The sequence below is a fragment of the Bufo gargarizans genome, chromosome 4 (genome assembly GCF_014858855.1).
Source record: "Bufo gargarizans isolate SCDJY-AF-19 chromosome 4, ASM1485885v1, whole genome shotgun sequence".
Lineage (NCBI taxonomy): Eukaryota > Metazoa > Chordata > Amphibia > Anura > Bufonidae > Bufo > Bufo gargarizans.
The window spans coordinates 349,892,374-349,909,144 of NC_058083.1; the positions used below are offsets into that span (position 1 = coordinate 349,892,374).

General features: G+C 44.6%; 1 protein-coding gene across 2 annotated transcripts in view; it reads right to left on the minus strand.

The window, feature by feature from the left end:
• Window positions 1-16,771, minus strand: part of TOMM20 (translocase of outer mitochondrial membrane 20) — a 135,985-nt gene that overhangs the window by 86,582 nt on the left and 32,632 nt on the right. The window contains exons 3-4 of one of the 2 annotated variants that reach the window (XM_044291644.1): window positions 11,667-11,748; window positions 4,505-4,647 (exon numbers count right to left, since the gene is read on the minus strand). The exons of the other annotated variant lie outside the window; for it this stretch is intronic. Coding sequence (XP_044147579.1) covers window positions 4,505-4,647; window positions 11,667-11,748 — 225 coding nt within the window. The remainder of the gene's footprint in view (window positions 1-4,504; window positions 4,648-11,666; window positions 11,749-16,771) is intronic. 2 annotated transcript variants of the gene reach the window in all.

The following is a 16,771-nucleotide window of genomic DNA, read 5'->3' on the forward strand; positions in this document are numbered from 1 at the left end:
CTGGAGCATCGCTGGAAAAAGCGAGTTTGAGGTGTAAGTCAGGGTTGTTTTTGTCTTTGGAGGTTGAGTGTAGGCAGCGCTACTTTATCCAGGCTGCTTCTGAGGGGGTCATTGTAATGTCTTGCCAAATTTGGACAGTGATGACTGAATGTATGATAAGTTGAAGTGTGCTGAGATGGATGAGGACTTGCAACAGTAGTGTGGCAGCCAGGCAGGAAAGTGATCCAGGAAATGTGTGGATGAGCCAGGGTGTTTGTAAATAAATGCCACTCTGAGGGAGAGAGTATGAAAGGGTCTGAGAGTGTGGATCTCAAAAGATGTGAATGAGACTGCCGGTACTGGGGGAAATGACATGTAAAGTGCATTGTGAGGAAAGAAGTACACTGACTCCACCACCATCTGTGTTGTCAGGGTTGGGGGTGTATGTGGAAAATGTAGGCCACCATAAGAGAATGCAGCAGAAGCATTGTCAAATTGCTGAATCCAACTTTTGCTGAGGGCCAGCAGGTTAAGTGAATTAGTAATAAAGAATTTGTGAATGTATGGGAGCTTGTTACACACCGGCCGTGGGTTCCACAGAGCACAGTTAAAAGAGGGGAGAGAGGACACACAATGAATGTTTATGAGACTAGTGTATTTCTGAGAAGTGGCTACTTTAGTGGTTTCGCTGGAGATGGCAAAAGGTTTCCATGGGCGGCCGTTCATTCATACCTTCTCTGCAGTGAACCAAATTTAGAAATGCCATCCACGGAAAGGAAATTATACATCCTAGTGAATCCTTTAGCGATCCAGAGCCTAAACAACCCTGGAGAATCCTGCCATGGAGCAAATAAGTTTTTTTTTTTTCAATAAAGGCAGGTGTGGAGAAATTAACAGAGTTGGGAAGCAGGCGGGGTCCAAAAAATAGAGTCAATTGACCAGGAAGCCTCTTCTAAGGCTTTAAGGGAAAGAAATTTAAGATTACACTCACCGGTAATCACTTTTCCATAAGCCCATGACAGCACCCTTGAGACCGCCTCTATCCAGGACAGGAACCAGGAACTTTCGTGGAGAGCTGTTTCCGGTTATATATTTATACATTTTTGTATATACAGAAAGACAAATATTTCATCTATATAGGGTGGGAAGGGTGGGAATAAATCCCAGGTGCTGTCATGGGCTTATGGAAAAGTGATTACCAGTGAGTGTAATCTTAAATTTCCCTTTGGCCGAATGGACACGGTCGTTTTTCAGAGAGCAGGAGCGCACGGCGTCATTGGTTGCTATGACGCCGTGGGCTCCCTCCTGCGCCGCAATACAGTAATACACTGGTATGATCTATACCAGTGTATTACTGTATTGCGGCGGCAGCAGGGAGCGCACGGCGTCATAGCAACCAATGACGCCGTGCGCTCCTGCTCTCAGCAGGAATCCAGCCCGTAGTTCCACGGACTGCTCACGGCCGTGAAAAACGGCTGTGTGCATTCGGCCTTACGCCCATGACAGCACCCTTTAGAGACGACTAGAATAGTAATTCTTTTAGGGGGGGATACGAACTACTGCCCGGAGGACTTTCCTACCGAAAGCTAGTTGTTCTCTAGAGCCTATGTCTAGTCTGTAATGACGAAAAAAGGTACACAGAGACTGCCATTTGGCTGCTCTACAAATCTGTTCTAAAGAAGCATCAGCCCTCTCTGCCCAAGAAGTGGAAACTGATCTGGGGGAATTGGCACCAAAACCTTTTGGGGGAGTTTTCCCAGCTGAAGAATAGGCCAACGCAATGGTGCTTACAATCCATCTGGAAAGTGATTTAGGAGAGGCTGAGAGACCCTTGTTTTTTCCACTGAATCGAATAAAAAGGAGACGGAATCCAACTTGTCACCCTATCACTTGTCCCACAGACATACAGCAACGAGCAGGAAGAGAAAAAGGAGACGACGCGTGCATACCGCATGCGCCATCTCCTCAAACCGCTGATCTGATATTGACGACCTATGCTGAAAATAATATTATTAAAAAAAAATAATAAAAAAAAAGGCCGAATAACCCCTTTAACCTTCAAATAGTTAAATAATTCATACAATAAAGCAGAACACAAGCTTGACCAATAAGGGATTAAATAATTAATCTATGGTAGCATGGAGTGTGTGAGTTTTCACACTCTCTTATATACAGTAATCCCTAGGTTTCCCTAGCTAAAGGTGCTCCTGTGTGAGTTATTAAATACAGGGGGGGGGGGGGGGGGGGGATACAGGAATATTCATGCACGCTACATGCTGCCTCCACACTTAATGCCCTGGTACTCCTGGTCAATCACATGTGGTGAATGTCAAGCTCCCAAGAGAAAAGCTTGTGGTTTCAATGCTCGGATCCTAAGCTGTGTCCACTCCCTGGAAAAACTTAGAAGAAAAGGAGGTGTATCCAGCAAGTAAACTCGTATCTTCTTCATTGACAACTGTTCACATTAAAAGACACATATCATGGTTTGGTCTGACGCTTTTCAACCGTAACAACGGTCTATGAGCAAGACCGTTGTTACGGTTGAAACGTGTCAGACCAGAGCATGATGTGTCTTAATGTGAACAGTTTTCAATAAAGATGATATGAGGAAAAAAGGAACAATATTAGTCGTCCCATAGTTTCTCAGGATTAGCGTTTATTGTGCCTTGGCTAGTCTGGAGTTAATAGAAAAAGCAAACAGGTAGGGTAGGTCTAGGTTTCCTGGCCAGTGGGGTGGACTGTTTATCATTTCATCTTTAGTCTATAGTATTTCCGATAGGACCATATGAGCTTGTGTTTAACAGTATAACAAACATTTTACCAGCCAATATTGTGGAGCTTTCATGCCATAAACAAAATGAACAGTTAAGGCATGAGCTTCTGACAGTGTCTGGTGATATCACTCTTCTGGATGTCAGCAGACGCCTTAAGAGCCCTTCACACAGTGGAATTTTGGAGTGGACGCCACGCCAAAATTCAGCAGGTAGCAGTGTTTGTTCTGCCTCCTATTGTTTGCAGTAGGAGGTAGCGCTCAAGTGTGGCCGGAGGTTTAACGCCACAAAATGGCCTTCTTGGTGTGGAGTGCGGACAGCTGCCTCTTGATGACGCGTTGACTGTCCGTTCGTGGCTTAGCTCCATTAAATTAAGCTAAGATCAAAAGCGTGTCCAAAGCATCTAATGTGCATTCATTTCATTGGACCTTTTGAAAATAGTGGAGCATGCCGCTTGGCCATTTTCAGCACTCCCATAGGAATGAACGGAGGACTTTGTGGGCCCCGTTCTAAGTATAGGTGTGGTTCCCAGAGGTGGGACCCGAACCTATCAGACATTGGGGTATATCCTAGTGTTATGCCCCCAATTTCCGAGATAGGAATAACCCTTTAAAGGGGTTGTCTCATCTCGCTGTTACTAAGGCTACTTCCACACTAACGTTTTAGTTTTCCGGTATTGGGATCAGTCATAGGGGCTCAATACCGGAAAAAAACGCTTCAGTTTTGTCCCCATTCATTGTCAATGGGAACAAAACTGAACTGAGCAGAACGGAGTGCTGGATAATGGGCTGGCTTTTGGGGTGTGCGATCACACAGGACACATCACTCCACCAAGATGAAGGGGCATCTCCGGACCACAACAGCTGATCTGAAGCACTCTAACTGCAGAAAGGGTCTGAATGCTTCTGTCAGCGAACACATACAGCAGCGGTATATTGTGCTGCATTGTTGTATTTGGTTCTACTAAGGCAGTATTTTTTGCACTTTGGTATTTGGTTCTGCTGTAGAATCAAATACCAACGTGCAGCATAATATACTGTCCCGGCAAAACTTCTGGGGCAGAATATTGTGCTGCACCGTAGTATTTGGTTCTGCGTGCGCAGTATATTGTGCTGCACCGTGGTATTTGGTTCTGCGTGCGCAGTATATTGTGCTGCACCGTGGTATTTGGTTCTGCGTGCGCAGTATATTGTGCTGCACCGTGGTATTTGGTTCTGCGTGCGCAGTATATTGTGCTGCACCGTGGTATTTGGTTCTGCGTGCGCAGTATATTGTGCTGCACCGTGGTATTTGGTTCTGCGTGCGCAGTATATTGTGCTGCACTGTGGTATTTGGTTCTGCAGGCGCAGTATATTGTGCTGCACTGTGGTATTTGGTTCTGCAGGCGCAGTATATTGTGCTGCACTGTGGCATTTGGTTCTGCAGGCGCAGTATATTGTGCTGCACTGTGGTATTTGGTTCTGCAGGCGCAGTATATTGTGCTGCACTGTGGTATTTGGTTCTGCAGGCGCAGTATATTGTGCTGCACTGTGGTATTTGGTTCTGCAGGCGCAGTATATTGTGCTGCACTGCGGTATTTGGTTCTGCAGGCGCAGTATATTGTGCTGCACTGTGGTATTTGGTTCTGCAAGCGCAGTATATTGTGCTGCACTGTGGCAATCTGAAAGCACACACACAGAAGAATACATATAGAAAGAATGTTTACTGTATTGAATCTCCATACAACAGAAAGTTTACAGAACAAAATATTTTACCTGGCTAATTGTAGGTAATTTGGTCAGAAGCATTTGAAAGACTTGTGGCGGGAGAGTCTGCTGCAAAACCTGAAGCAGCTGTTGAGGTTGTCCACAAACAGCAATGGCATTTGTTAAGTGATCAACTCCTTTTTCAAATTCACCTAGTAATAGAAGGAAAAGTATGAAGAATCAATTCCAAACACTCCATTCATCTATGTACATGGAATCAACACACACTTCAATCCACCGTCTTGTAACAGAACACCTTTTATATAAATGTCCTAACTTAAAATATATTAAATTCAACACTAAAGCCTCTTTCACACAGGCGTCCTGGATTTGCTCCGGATGCACAGCGTTTGCATTGCGTGAAACCCATGCCAGTGTGCATGCAATTTCAGTCAGTTTTGACTGCAGTCACGTTGTTTTTATCACGCGGGTGCAATGCATTTTGCACACACGTGATACAAAACTGACTGTGGTACCCAGACCTGAACCCGGACTCGGTTAGGTATTCTGTAGACTAATACAGAATGCTTACTAAAATGTCAATTGAGGGGTTAAAAAAAATATATAATTTAACTCACCTTATCCACTTGATCGCGCAGACGGTATAGTCTTCTTTCAGGACCTGCAAAAGGACCTTTGATGACGTAATCGTGCTCAACTCGTGGTGAGCACGGTGACTTCAGCGTAGGTCCTTCTGAATGAAGATATATCTTCAAAGGTCCTTTTGCAGGTCCTGAAAGAAGAAAAGAAAGAAGACTATTCCGGCTGGCGATCAAGTGAATATGGTGAGTAAATTTATTTTTATTTTTTAACCCCTCAAATTGACATTTTAGTAAGCATTCTGTATTAAGAATGCTATTATTTCCCTTATAACCATGTTATAAGGTAAAATATTACAGTGAATTTACTTTAATAGGGTCCGGGGTTGCTCATCCCCATCATCTCCTAGCAACCAATGCATGAAAATCACACTGCATCAGCATTTGCTCGCTTGCAGAAAACTCGTCCGTGTGAAAAGGGCCTAAGGCTGAATTTACACGTCTGTGGAACACTGTCCGTGAGATACCAGACTGGCATCCTTCTTAGTGCAGGAGTGCACTGTGTCATTGGTTGTTATGACGCTGTGCGCTTTGGGCCGCCGTCGCAGTACAGTAATACACGGACGTGTGAATTCAGCCTAAAAAAGGTAGAATTTACACAAGACCACTTAATTTCTATTAACCCCTTCGTGACAGCCATTTTTCACCTTCCTGACACAGCCTATTTTGGCAAGTCTAACATGTGCCACTTTATGCAGTAGTAACTTTGGAGTGCTTTTGCCTATTCAACCAATTCTGAGATGGTTCTCGTGACACATCGTACTTTTATAAAAAAATAAAAATAAAATGAATAAATTTAAACAATTGTGACACCGCATAAAATAGTTATAACTTAGGGTACTTTCACACTAGCGTTTTTCTTTTCCGGCGCTGAGTTCCGTCCTAGGGGCTCAAATCCGGAAAAGAACTGATCAGTTTTATCCTAATGCATTCTGAATGGAGAGTCAGTCCTTCAGGATGCATCAGGATGTCTTCTGTTCAGTCTTTTTGACTGATCAGGCTTTTCAGAAAAACGTAGCATGCAGTATTTTTACCTCCGGCCAAAAAGCCTGAACACTTTGACTGAACGCCTGATCAGGCTTTTTTTCCATTGACTTGCATTAACGCCGGATCCGGCCCCGTGTGTTCAGTCAAAACGGATCCGGCTTTTGCATGTTAAACCCGAAAAATGTGAAAAAAAAGTTAAAGTCCATAAATGGCGGATCCGTTTTTTCCAATGCATTTTTCCATTGTGATCGAAAGCCTGATCAGGATTCAAATGTAATCCGTTTTCACACGTTTTTCCGGATCCGGCGGGCAGTTCCAGTGTCGGAATTGAACGCCGGATTAAAACAACGCTAGTGTGAAAGTAGCCTAAGACTACTTTAACAATGTATCCCTCAGTATTCCCAGAAGCTATCGTGCTGCCGTCCAGCCCAATTAACTATAATAGGGATCGGAGTAGATCAGGGCGCAACCTAGCAAATATGGTGATGGGGCCAGCAGGTATCAATCAGGTAGCTTCCGGTAACGCCAGATCCAAACATGTCAGTCAGCTGCTCATTATGTCTAATTTATGTTTACATCATTTTTATTTTTTTTATTTTTTTTAGAACGCTTAGAAATTAAGAAAAATGTCCAAAACCGACTTTAACCCCTTAGGGACGTATGACGTACCGGTACGGCATGTTTCCCAGAGTCTTTAAGGACCCTTGACGTACCGCTACGTCATGAGTTCAAAACGCGATTGCAGCAATGCGGGGGTTATTTGGAACAGGATGCCCGCTGTCATTCAGCAGGCATCCTGTCACAACGCCGGGGAAGGGGGGGGTCATATAAAACGGTCATGTTACTTTCCCCGCACAGTGAACGCCATAAAAATAAAAACTGAGGAAATTGAAATTTTGCCCACCTTACTTCCCAAAAAAGGTAATAAAGGTGATCAAAAAAGTTGCATGTATGCCAAAATAGTACCAAACAGTCATCTCATCCACAAAAATCATACCCTACCCTCTCAGACTATGGAGACACTAAAACATGATTTTTTTTTTTGTTTCAAAAATGAAATCATTGTGTATAACTAACATAAATAAAGAAAAAATTATACATATTAGGCATCGCCGCGTCTGTGACAACCTGCTCTATAAAAATACCACATGATCTAACCTGTCAGATGAATGTTGTAAATAACAAAAAAGAACAGTGCCAAAACAGCTATTTCTTGTTACCTTGCCTCACAAAAAGTGTAATATAGAGCAACCAAAAATCATATGTACCCTAAACTAGTACCAACAAAAATTCCACCCTATCCCGTAGTAGGGATCGACCGATTATCACTTTTACCGATATTGAGGATTTTGACCGCTATCGGTATCTATTTTGCCGATATCCCGATAGCGTATGGGGAACACAGATCGCGCTGCTGACAGCGCTCTCCGTGTTCGCCTTCGCAGCACAGGGGAGAAGGAAGCAGTGTCTCCTCCCCCTGTGCTTCTGCTGCTGCCGCCAATGAAAGGACAGGGGACAAGAGAAGGGGAGGGGCTGTGGCCACTGCGCCACCAATGAAGATTAATCTCTCATTCATTCATATACAGGAGGCGGGAGCTGGCTGCAGTATCACATAGCCGGCTCCCGACCTCTATGAGCAATAGCTGCGTTCTGCGGTAGTTAACCCCTCAGGGGTGCGGATCGCAGCTACTGCTCACAGAGGTCGGGAGCCGGCTATGTGATTCTGCAGCCAGCTCCCGCCTCCTGTATATGAATAAATGAGAGATTAATCTTCATTGGTGGCACAGTGCAAACCCCCCTCCCCCCAAGCCCAGTATTAGACATTTGTGGTGCAGTTCCCCTCCCCACCAACCCCAGTATTAGACATTGGTGGCGCAGTGCGCCCCCCCCCCCCCCTCCCCAGTATTAAAAAAGAAATTGGTGGCGCAGTGCGCCCCTCCACAGGATCCCTTCTCCCCTGCTCCTCCGATCGGAGCCCCAGCAGTGTAATGCTGGGGCTCCGATCGATTACCATGGCAGCCAAGACGCTATTGAAGCCCTGGCTGCCATGGTAAGCTCCATGCTGCTGTGTCCACAAAGCACAGAGCAGCAGGGACAGTGTGAGCTCCTATTCACCCTGATAGATCTCTGTGAGCTCCTATTCACCCTGAAAATCACCAAGAAGTGACCCCATTTTGGAAACTACAACCCTCAAGGAATATATTTTAGGGGGTTTAGAATACTTTCACACTAAAGTTATTTTTTTCCGGCATTAAGTTCCGTTGCAGGGTCAATACCGGAAAATAACTGATCAGTTTTATCCTAATGCATTCTGAATGGAGAGCAATCCGTTCAGGATGCATTAGGACAGTGATGGTGAACCTTTTAGAGACCGAGTGCCCAAACTGCAACCAAATACTCACTTATTTATCGCAAAGTGCCAACACGGCAATTTAACCTGAATACCAATATAGTATATCATCCATGTACTTTATCATTTAGCTATAATAGCTTAATAGCCTACATTCAGTGAGCCGCCTGTGCTGTTCATAGTGCGTCCTGTGCTGATGAATTGCAGGAAAAGTCTAAAGCATATTGGTACGCCATAGACTTTTTCCCAGGCGCGGGTGCCCACAGAGAGGGCTCTGAGTGCCGCCTCTGGCACTCGTGCCATAGGTTTGCCATCACTGCATTAGGATGTCTTCAGTTCAGTCTCTTTGACTTTTCAAGACTGAGATAATACCGCAGCATGCTGTGGTTTTATCTCCGTCCAGAATTCCAGAACACATGCCCGGTATTTTTTCCCATTAAAGTGCATTAATGCCAGATCCAGCCCAGAGTGTTCCGGCAAAACAGATCCGGCATTACGGTCTGCGCATGCTCACCCGGAAAAAAAAATTAAAAAAGTGTGAAAAAAATAAATGCCGGACACTGGAGAGACTGATCTGGCACTTCAATGCATTTGTCATACGGATCAGGATCCTGATCCGTCTGCTAAACGCCATCAGTTTGTGTCCGGAACTGCCTGCCGGAATCCTCTGCCGCAAGTGTGAATGTACCCTTACTGAGCACACAGGTGTTTACAGGCCCACAGGCGTTTTTCTTAGAATTTAGAAACACTTGGCTGTGAAAGTGAAACATTATATTTCTTTAAATAAAATGTTGCTTTAGCCCTAAAGTGAAAGTGCTCGTTTTTACAAGGGGTAACAGGAAAAAAGGCACCCCACCATTTGTTACACATTTTGGAATACGGCAAAATCATTTGCCTTTTGGAGAGTCGATTTCTCTTGAATAGTTTTCAGGTGCCATGTTGCATTTGAAGACTCTAATCAAGGAATTCATTGAGGGTGTAGTGCAGGCATCCTCAAACTGCGGCCATCCAGCTGTTGAACTCACACAATGCCCTGCTGTAGGCTGATAACTGTAGGCTGGGAGTTGTAGTTTTGCAACAGCTGGAGGGCCCCAGTTTGGGGATGCCTTTGATCACACAGGCGTTTCATAGAATTTAAAAATACTTGGCTGACAAAATTTAATAAAAAAAAAAACAAAAAAAAAAAAACACAATCATTTGTTACCCATTATGCTAACACCCCATATGTGGTCATAGACTGCTGTTTGGGCACACTGCAGTTCCAAAAAGAAAAAGCACTCTGTACATTTGAGGTCTAGTTTGGAGATTTATACAGCACCTGCTGACATCTGCAGAGGCTCAGAGTAAGGGTCCATTCACATGTCCGTGGGTGTTGCGGACCCGCAACACACCCGGACGGAACCCGCTATAGAAATGCCTATTCCTGTCCGCAGCTGCGGACAAAAATAGGACATGTTCTATCTTTTGCGGAGCTGCGGACCGGAAGTTCGGGGCCGAAACCCGGAGGTTCGGGGCCGCGCTCCGCAAATGCAGAAGCGGAGAGCACATAGTGTGCTCTCCGCTTCACGTCCAGGCCCATAGAGAATGAATGGGTCCGCACCCGTTCCGCCTTTTGCGGACGTGTGAATGGACCCTTAAAAGGGGTTTTCCAAGATTTTAAAGGGGTTTTCTAGCCCTACCTGAAAAATGTGCCCTTAATCTAACCTGTGGAGAGATGAGGGCAGCCATACTTACCCCCAGCAGCAGCGTTGTCTTGGATCCTCTTCATAGTCATGTGACCACTCCTTCTGCGTTTTCTGCTGTACTGGTCCGGCTGCGGTTGTCACAGTTATGGGGGCTCAGTATGATCCAGAATCCATGTCCAAGTCCATATGTTGGCCACATTTTCCAGACAGACAGTGGCTTTCCTACCCTGATCTGACTGTATGATGGTAATTTATGACACAACCAGTCTGTATCTGACCGCTGGGCAGTTATGTACACACCTCATCATGAACTTACCCCACCAATCATATAAGAGACTGGCTGTATTATAATTTAGTGCAATACAGTCAGTTCAGGTCAGGAGAGTGTGGTCGGCATGGGAGATACGGCCTGATCATGGTCGTATCACACATGTATTTATGATAAGCCAAGATAAACACTTCAGCAGGCAGGACCGAAATAGATAGGATTAGGCACACGACCATATCCGTTTTGCAGTCTGGCAAGTCTCAGATCTGCTAAATAAGGATAATGTCCATGTTCGATCTGCAATTTTTTGCAGTACCACTGACTACTATAGGTTTGAGGACCGCATTTTGAGGACCAGAATAGGACATGTTCTATGTTTTGGGAGAACTGACATAAGGATGTGGAAACCACACTGATGACGTCCATGTGCTTTCCACATCTGTATGCCACTTCTACAAAAGATAGAACATGTCCTATTCTAATCCTCAAAATGCAGACCTCAAACCCATAGAAGTCAATGGCTCTGCAAAAAAAAAAAAAAAGTGCGGAACGCACAGACAGTATCCTTATTTAGCAAATTCGCAATTTGCAGACAGCAAAACGGATACGGTTGTGTGCATGAGGCTTTAGATACACACTCCAGCAGGCAGGATCATACAAGATCAGATTACATACAGGTAAGACACGTGCATGACTTTGTTGAATAACTTTGTTAGTTGATTGTTAAAGTGGAAAACCACTTTAAAACTTGAAACCGAACTCTGCTTCGGTTCAGAGGCACTTCTGAAGCAGCTGATAGAACCCCACTAATCAGCAGCCGATGACCTATCCAGAGGATAGGTCCTCAGTATTCAAATCTTGGAAAACCCCTTTAAATAAAAACCCCAAGAAGTGAACTTATTTTAAAAAGTACACCCCTCACAGTATTTACCAAGGAGCACAGTGAGCATTTTGACCCAGCAGGTGTTCAGCAAAAAGTAATTCACAGCAGATGGTACAAAGTGAAAATAGCTATTACAAATAGCATTTCAATACCCAATATTGTTGTACTCAGTCTGTGCTAGTGTAAAAAGTCAGCCCTTATTAATGTGCCTCCTGGTTTTCATACCATAGGGCTCTGGAGGTTAAGAGCACCATGTGTATTTGAGCCTTAATATGGCGATTTATGCATCTTTTGCTGACTTTTTTTAAACTTATTATTGCCCCATTATGGGAGTTCAACATTTCAGGGTCTGATTCCTGATACTAGACGACTACTAGAAAATATGGCAAAGATTACAACCTTGAGCAAGCAACTCTTCCCCCAACTGAATTTCTTCAAGGAAAAACTTTTGAACAGCCTCAGCATCTTTAAGATCAGGAAGCTGTAAGAAAAACATAATGAGTAGCCATAGTAGATATTGCGAATTTTACATTAACAAGCCATATAATAAAAGAATTAAAGAGGTTCTCTGGGCTTTTAATATTGATTACCTATTCTCAGGATAGGTCATCAAGATCAGATTGCACACCCGGCACCCCCACCGATCAGCTGTATGAGGAGACGGCACACGCAGTCCGCACGTGCTATCTCCAGTCTCTCATCCTGCTCTGCTGCTCCTTTGCCATAGACAGCAGCGGTGAGCAGGAAGAGAGAAGGGAGCTGATAGAGCTGTTCAGCGTGGGTGTCAGGCCCCCGCCAATCTTATATTGATGACCTATCCTGAGGATAGCTAAAAGCCTGGACAACCCCTTTAAAGTGGTTGGCCACTTCATGGTTACTGTTGACCAATGTGAGATGATAATATGGCACTTACAAATATTGCCTTTGTTGAAATTCTGCACCCTTGTTTACAAAGTATTTTGTGCTGTCCACACAGAGGTCCTCTCTATAAGATGGCTGCTGAATGAGGGTCATGTGACCAGGTAAATTGCCTCCACGTGATGCCTCCTGCATTCAAATACACTGCACCTGCACTAAACTCCAGAAAACGTGCAGATGGCAGGTGCATTGTGTTTAAATCAAGGAGACATCACATGACCCTCAAACAGCAGGGCCTCTGGGTGGACAGCACAAAAGACTTTACAAACAAGGAAGCATGCAGAATTGTAACAGATGCTGAATTAGTAAGTGCCATATAGTCATCTCACAAACACATTGGTCAGCAGTAACCAGAAAGTGGCCACCCCTTTATTATATAAATAAGTGAAGATACACATGGAAATATAATTACTTCTTAAATTTAAACTAACTTTCCAGCACAGATATATTACATTGTTGCTTTAAAGAGGCTGTCCAGCTTCGGAGGAATTTCAGTGATCATGTGTTGTTGACATGATGTCATTACTGAAGCCCCATAAACAAATAACTACGAAGATAGCTAGAATGGTGGCCAGCAATTCAGTCAGAGCGCAGAGCAATTACAAAGTCTCTCACACTGCAGCACGTGTCCTGTATTACAGACAGCTCACTGATGGGAGTGGATAATGCGTAACGCTTCATTTCCACTGTAGTGGTGCTGCAGCAACTGAACCACTTACCAGTTTCCCTACAGATTGCTTTGAGCCCAATCAGCAGACACTTATTAACTTATTGTCTAGGGACCCCTCTAAACAAATAGGGCTTGCCGGTGTCCGTGTTTTGCAGATCCGCAAAACACGCTACGGGCATGTGAATGGACCCTTAAGGCGCTTTCACACATAGTTTTTTGCTGGCGATCTTTTATTTTAGTGGTGTTTTGTTGCAGCGCTTTTGTCAGAAAAAAATAAAAACCTAGCTCCAGATATTGAGAGGGCCTATGGGAAATACAAAATACAGGATGCACAAGCATTTTTTTGCTACTGGCATTTTTGTCTTTCCGGCTTCCTTTCAAAAAGCATAGAATGTTGTAGCACTTGACTTTTTTCAGGTGTTTTGACAAGACCTGCTCTATAGAGGGGGGGGGGGGGGCCATGAAAAAGACGTTAGTGTTAGGCACACGACCGTTGTGCGTTTTGCGGTCCTCGAACCACGGATCCGCAAAACACGAATGGCGTCCGTGTGCATTCCGCAATTTGCAGAACGGACAGCCTTTAATATAACTGCCTATATTTGTCCGCAAAGCATGGACAAGAAGAGGACATGAGGACCACGGAACAGAGCAACGGATGCGGACAGCATCTTTTGCGGCCCCATTGAAGTGAAAGGGTCTGCATACGAGCCACTAAAACTGTGGTTCGGATGCGGACCAAAACAACGGCCGTGTGCATGAGGCCTTAAAGAGGACCTTTCACCGGTTCTGAGATTACAATATTAAAGGAGTTATTTTTTTGTTCCTTGTAGGTTTCTAACTAAGCAAATGTAAGGACTTTACAGTTCACTTACTTTATCTCCAGTTGCTTCTTTTCTCAGATTTCACTGAGGGTCACATGACCTGTGATGTCAGCTTCTCTCCCTGCTCTGATGAGGTCTCGTACACAAACCTGAGAAAGCAGATATGTGTCTGTACACCAGAAGTCAGTGTGCTGGCCACGCCCCCCTGCACTGCCACTCTCTGCTCTTTCCCTGGATTCTTCAGAAAAAAACTTTAACCCCTTCAGCAGCACAGACTCAGGGCTGAAGGCTTTACTGAGTAGCTGCAGGCAGTGAGGTGACAAACGCTGGGCACAGGAGCTGACAGATTAGAGGAGTTCTGCAGAGCATTGCACAAGAACAGGTAAGGGGAAGATCCTGTGTGTATCATTATTGTCATTGTACAGCTGGGTCTTGTAGTCTTACATATATAACATGCTACTGAGTATCCTAGCAGGCAGACATGTCACTCAGGGCAGCACTTGTAGTCACTCCCTTAGCAGAGTCGGGGAGGGGCACAAAAATTAATGAGGAAAACCTCAAGGATTGTTGTTATTGCAGGTAAACAAACGGCTAGAAGAGAACCCGGAAAATTAGAAAATATTAATTTTTGGCCTAAAACTTGCTTCGCTTAGTTATATATTGCTGCCAAATCAGATTTTCAGTGCTACAATTTTTTTTTTTCATAACTCAGACAACCCCTTTAATACCTGGCACTGTAGGGCTATTAATTTTTTCCAGATATGTTGCTCCGTTGCGGCACCGTGCCCCCCATTCTCTTCTAACACCCTGTATGCATCTCATTTTCCCTGGCTTTGAGCAGTCCAATCACAGCAGAAAAAAGTTCCCTGGCTTTGAGCCAAAAAAGGTTCACCTTCTCTCTAGCTGTGACAAGGTCCGCTGTGATTGATGTCAAAAGCGAATGGGGGACACAGCGCAGCAATGGAGCAGCATATCTGTTTTATAGGTATTAATATTGTAATCTCAGAACTAGTGAAAGGTCCTCTTTAAGACCCAGTGTGCAAAAATCAACAGAAAATGCCCCAAAAAAGTGGGAAAAACCCACAGGTGGCCAAATGTAAGTGGTTATTCTAGAAAAAAAATAGTAAAAAAAAAAAAAATGTCAGTGCAAAATTCATGTGTGCAGGGACTCTTAGTTTAAAAAAAATAAATAATATATATATATATATATATATATATATATATATATATATATATATACATATATACACATACATACCACATTTTTCAGACTCTAAGACGCACTTTCAGAAGAAAAAAAAAATCTTTCTGAAAAGTGCCTGCATCTTTTAGTCCACCGTCACTGTTTATGTACTGGCTGATGCCACCTCAGCACTATATCAGTGCTTGAGGGCTTGCTGGAGCTGACGTGCACCAGGCTTGACTAGGCAACCATAATGCTTTTGGCAGAGAGCACTCACTGTCTGCAGAGCAGGGTGGAGGATTGTGAGCAACTATAGACATAGTTCTAGTCTTGCTGACAGTGTAAGCTTTAAAACAAGATGAGAATCACAGAACTCCACTACATCAGGTGATATAGCTGTTAGAAACAATAGCAGGTGAAAGTAAAAGCAGGTTTCCCTGTTATGTCTATAGCTGCTCCCAATCTAGAGATACGAGTGGTTAAACCAGCCCTGGCCTAAGCCAGCTGGGAAAGGGTTAAAGGGGTTGTGCAGGCAGTAAGTACATAGTGATGACCTATTCTCAGGAGAGGTCATCAATATCTGATCCACAGGGACCAACTCAGCCGCTTGAAGGAGAAGCGGTGCTTCATGCGATCACCACTAGCACAAGGACCCGGCTTCGCACAGGTATATTTCAGCCATTTCATGTAATGTTTGTGTATGTCATTAAAAGATAGACAGTATCCCCCACAACAGTGACCTCTACAGCACCCCACCTCCCAAACAGTGATCTACACAGCCCCCCACCCCTTAACACTTACCCCCCCACAGTGCCCCACCTCCTTAAAATGGGACCTTTACAGCACCCCACTCCCTTGACAGTGACCTTCTCAGGGGCCCGCCCCTTAACAGTGACCTCTACAGCACCCTGCCCCTTAACACTGACCTCCACAGGGGACCTTCCTATTATCAGTGACCTCCACTGTTCCCTGCCCCCTTAACAGAGACCTCCACAGCACACGTTTCCTTAACAGTCACCTCACAGTACCCTGCCACCTTAACAGTGACCTCCACAGGGGCCAGCCCTTTATTAGTGACCTCCACAGTACACCATCTCCTGAACAGTGATTTCCACAACACCCCGCCCCCTTAACAGTGTCTTCTACAGCAATCTGCCCCTTAACACTGACGTCCATGGCGGACCGTCCCCTCCACAGCAGCCTGCTCCTAGGGTGGCCAAAGGTCCGGTTTTAGGCCAGACAGTCCGGCTTTCGGACCCCCACCGATCAGAAGCTGATGATCTATCCAGAGGATAGATCATCAGTTTAAACAAAGTGCAGAACCCCTTTAACCTTCACAGCACTAAATTTGGTGAAGATTGGTCCAGTCGTTCGGTCGCACATAAAGAACATCCAGACAGACGTCTAGACAGACACTCATTTTTATAATATAGATAGACTAACTAAAAGGACCTGGCTTCGCTTGGGTATATTTAATCTTTTTCATATAATGTTTGTGTGTCGTTAAAAGATATAAATTGTTTCGCCCATAATAGTGACCTCCACATTGCCCGCCCCTTTAAAAGTGACCTCCACGGTGCCCGCCCCTTTAACATTGGCCGCCCCTTTAACATGGGCCACCCCTTTAACAGTGACCTTCATAGTGGCCGCCCCTTTAACAGTGACCTTCCAGACGGGAAGGAAAAAAGAAGGAAGGGGAAAAAAAGAAGGTAAAAAAGGAAAAGGAAAAAATAAAATAAAAAAAAAGGGGGGGGAAATGAAAAAGAAGAGAAGTCTGCCACAGTGCCCCTTCAGGACAGACTCCACAGGCAGCCTGAATGAGCGACACTGACATTGAGTGACAGTCAGTGTGACTGAGTCACTCCCTGAGTGTTAGGTGGGGTGACCAGGCGGTATATACTCTTAGGCCTGG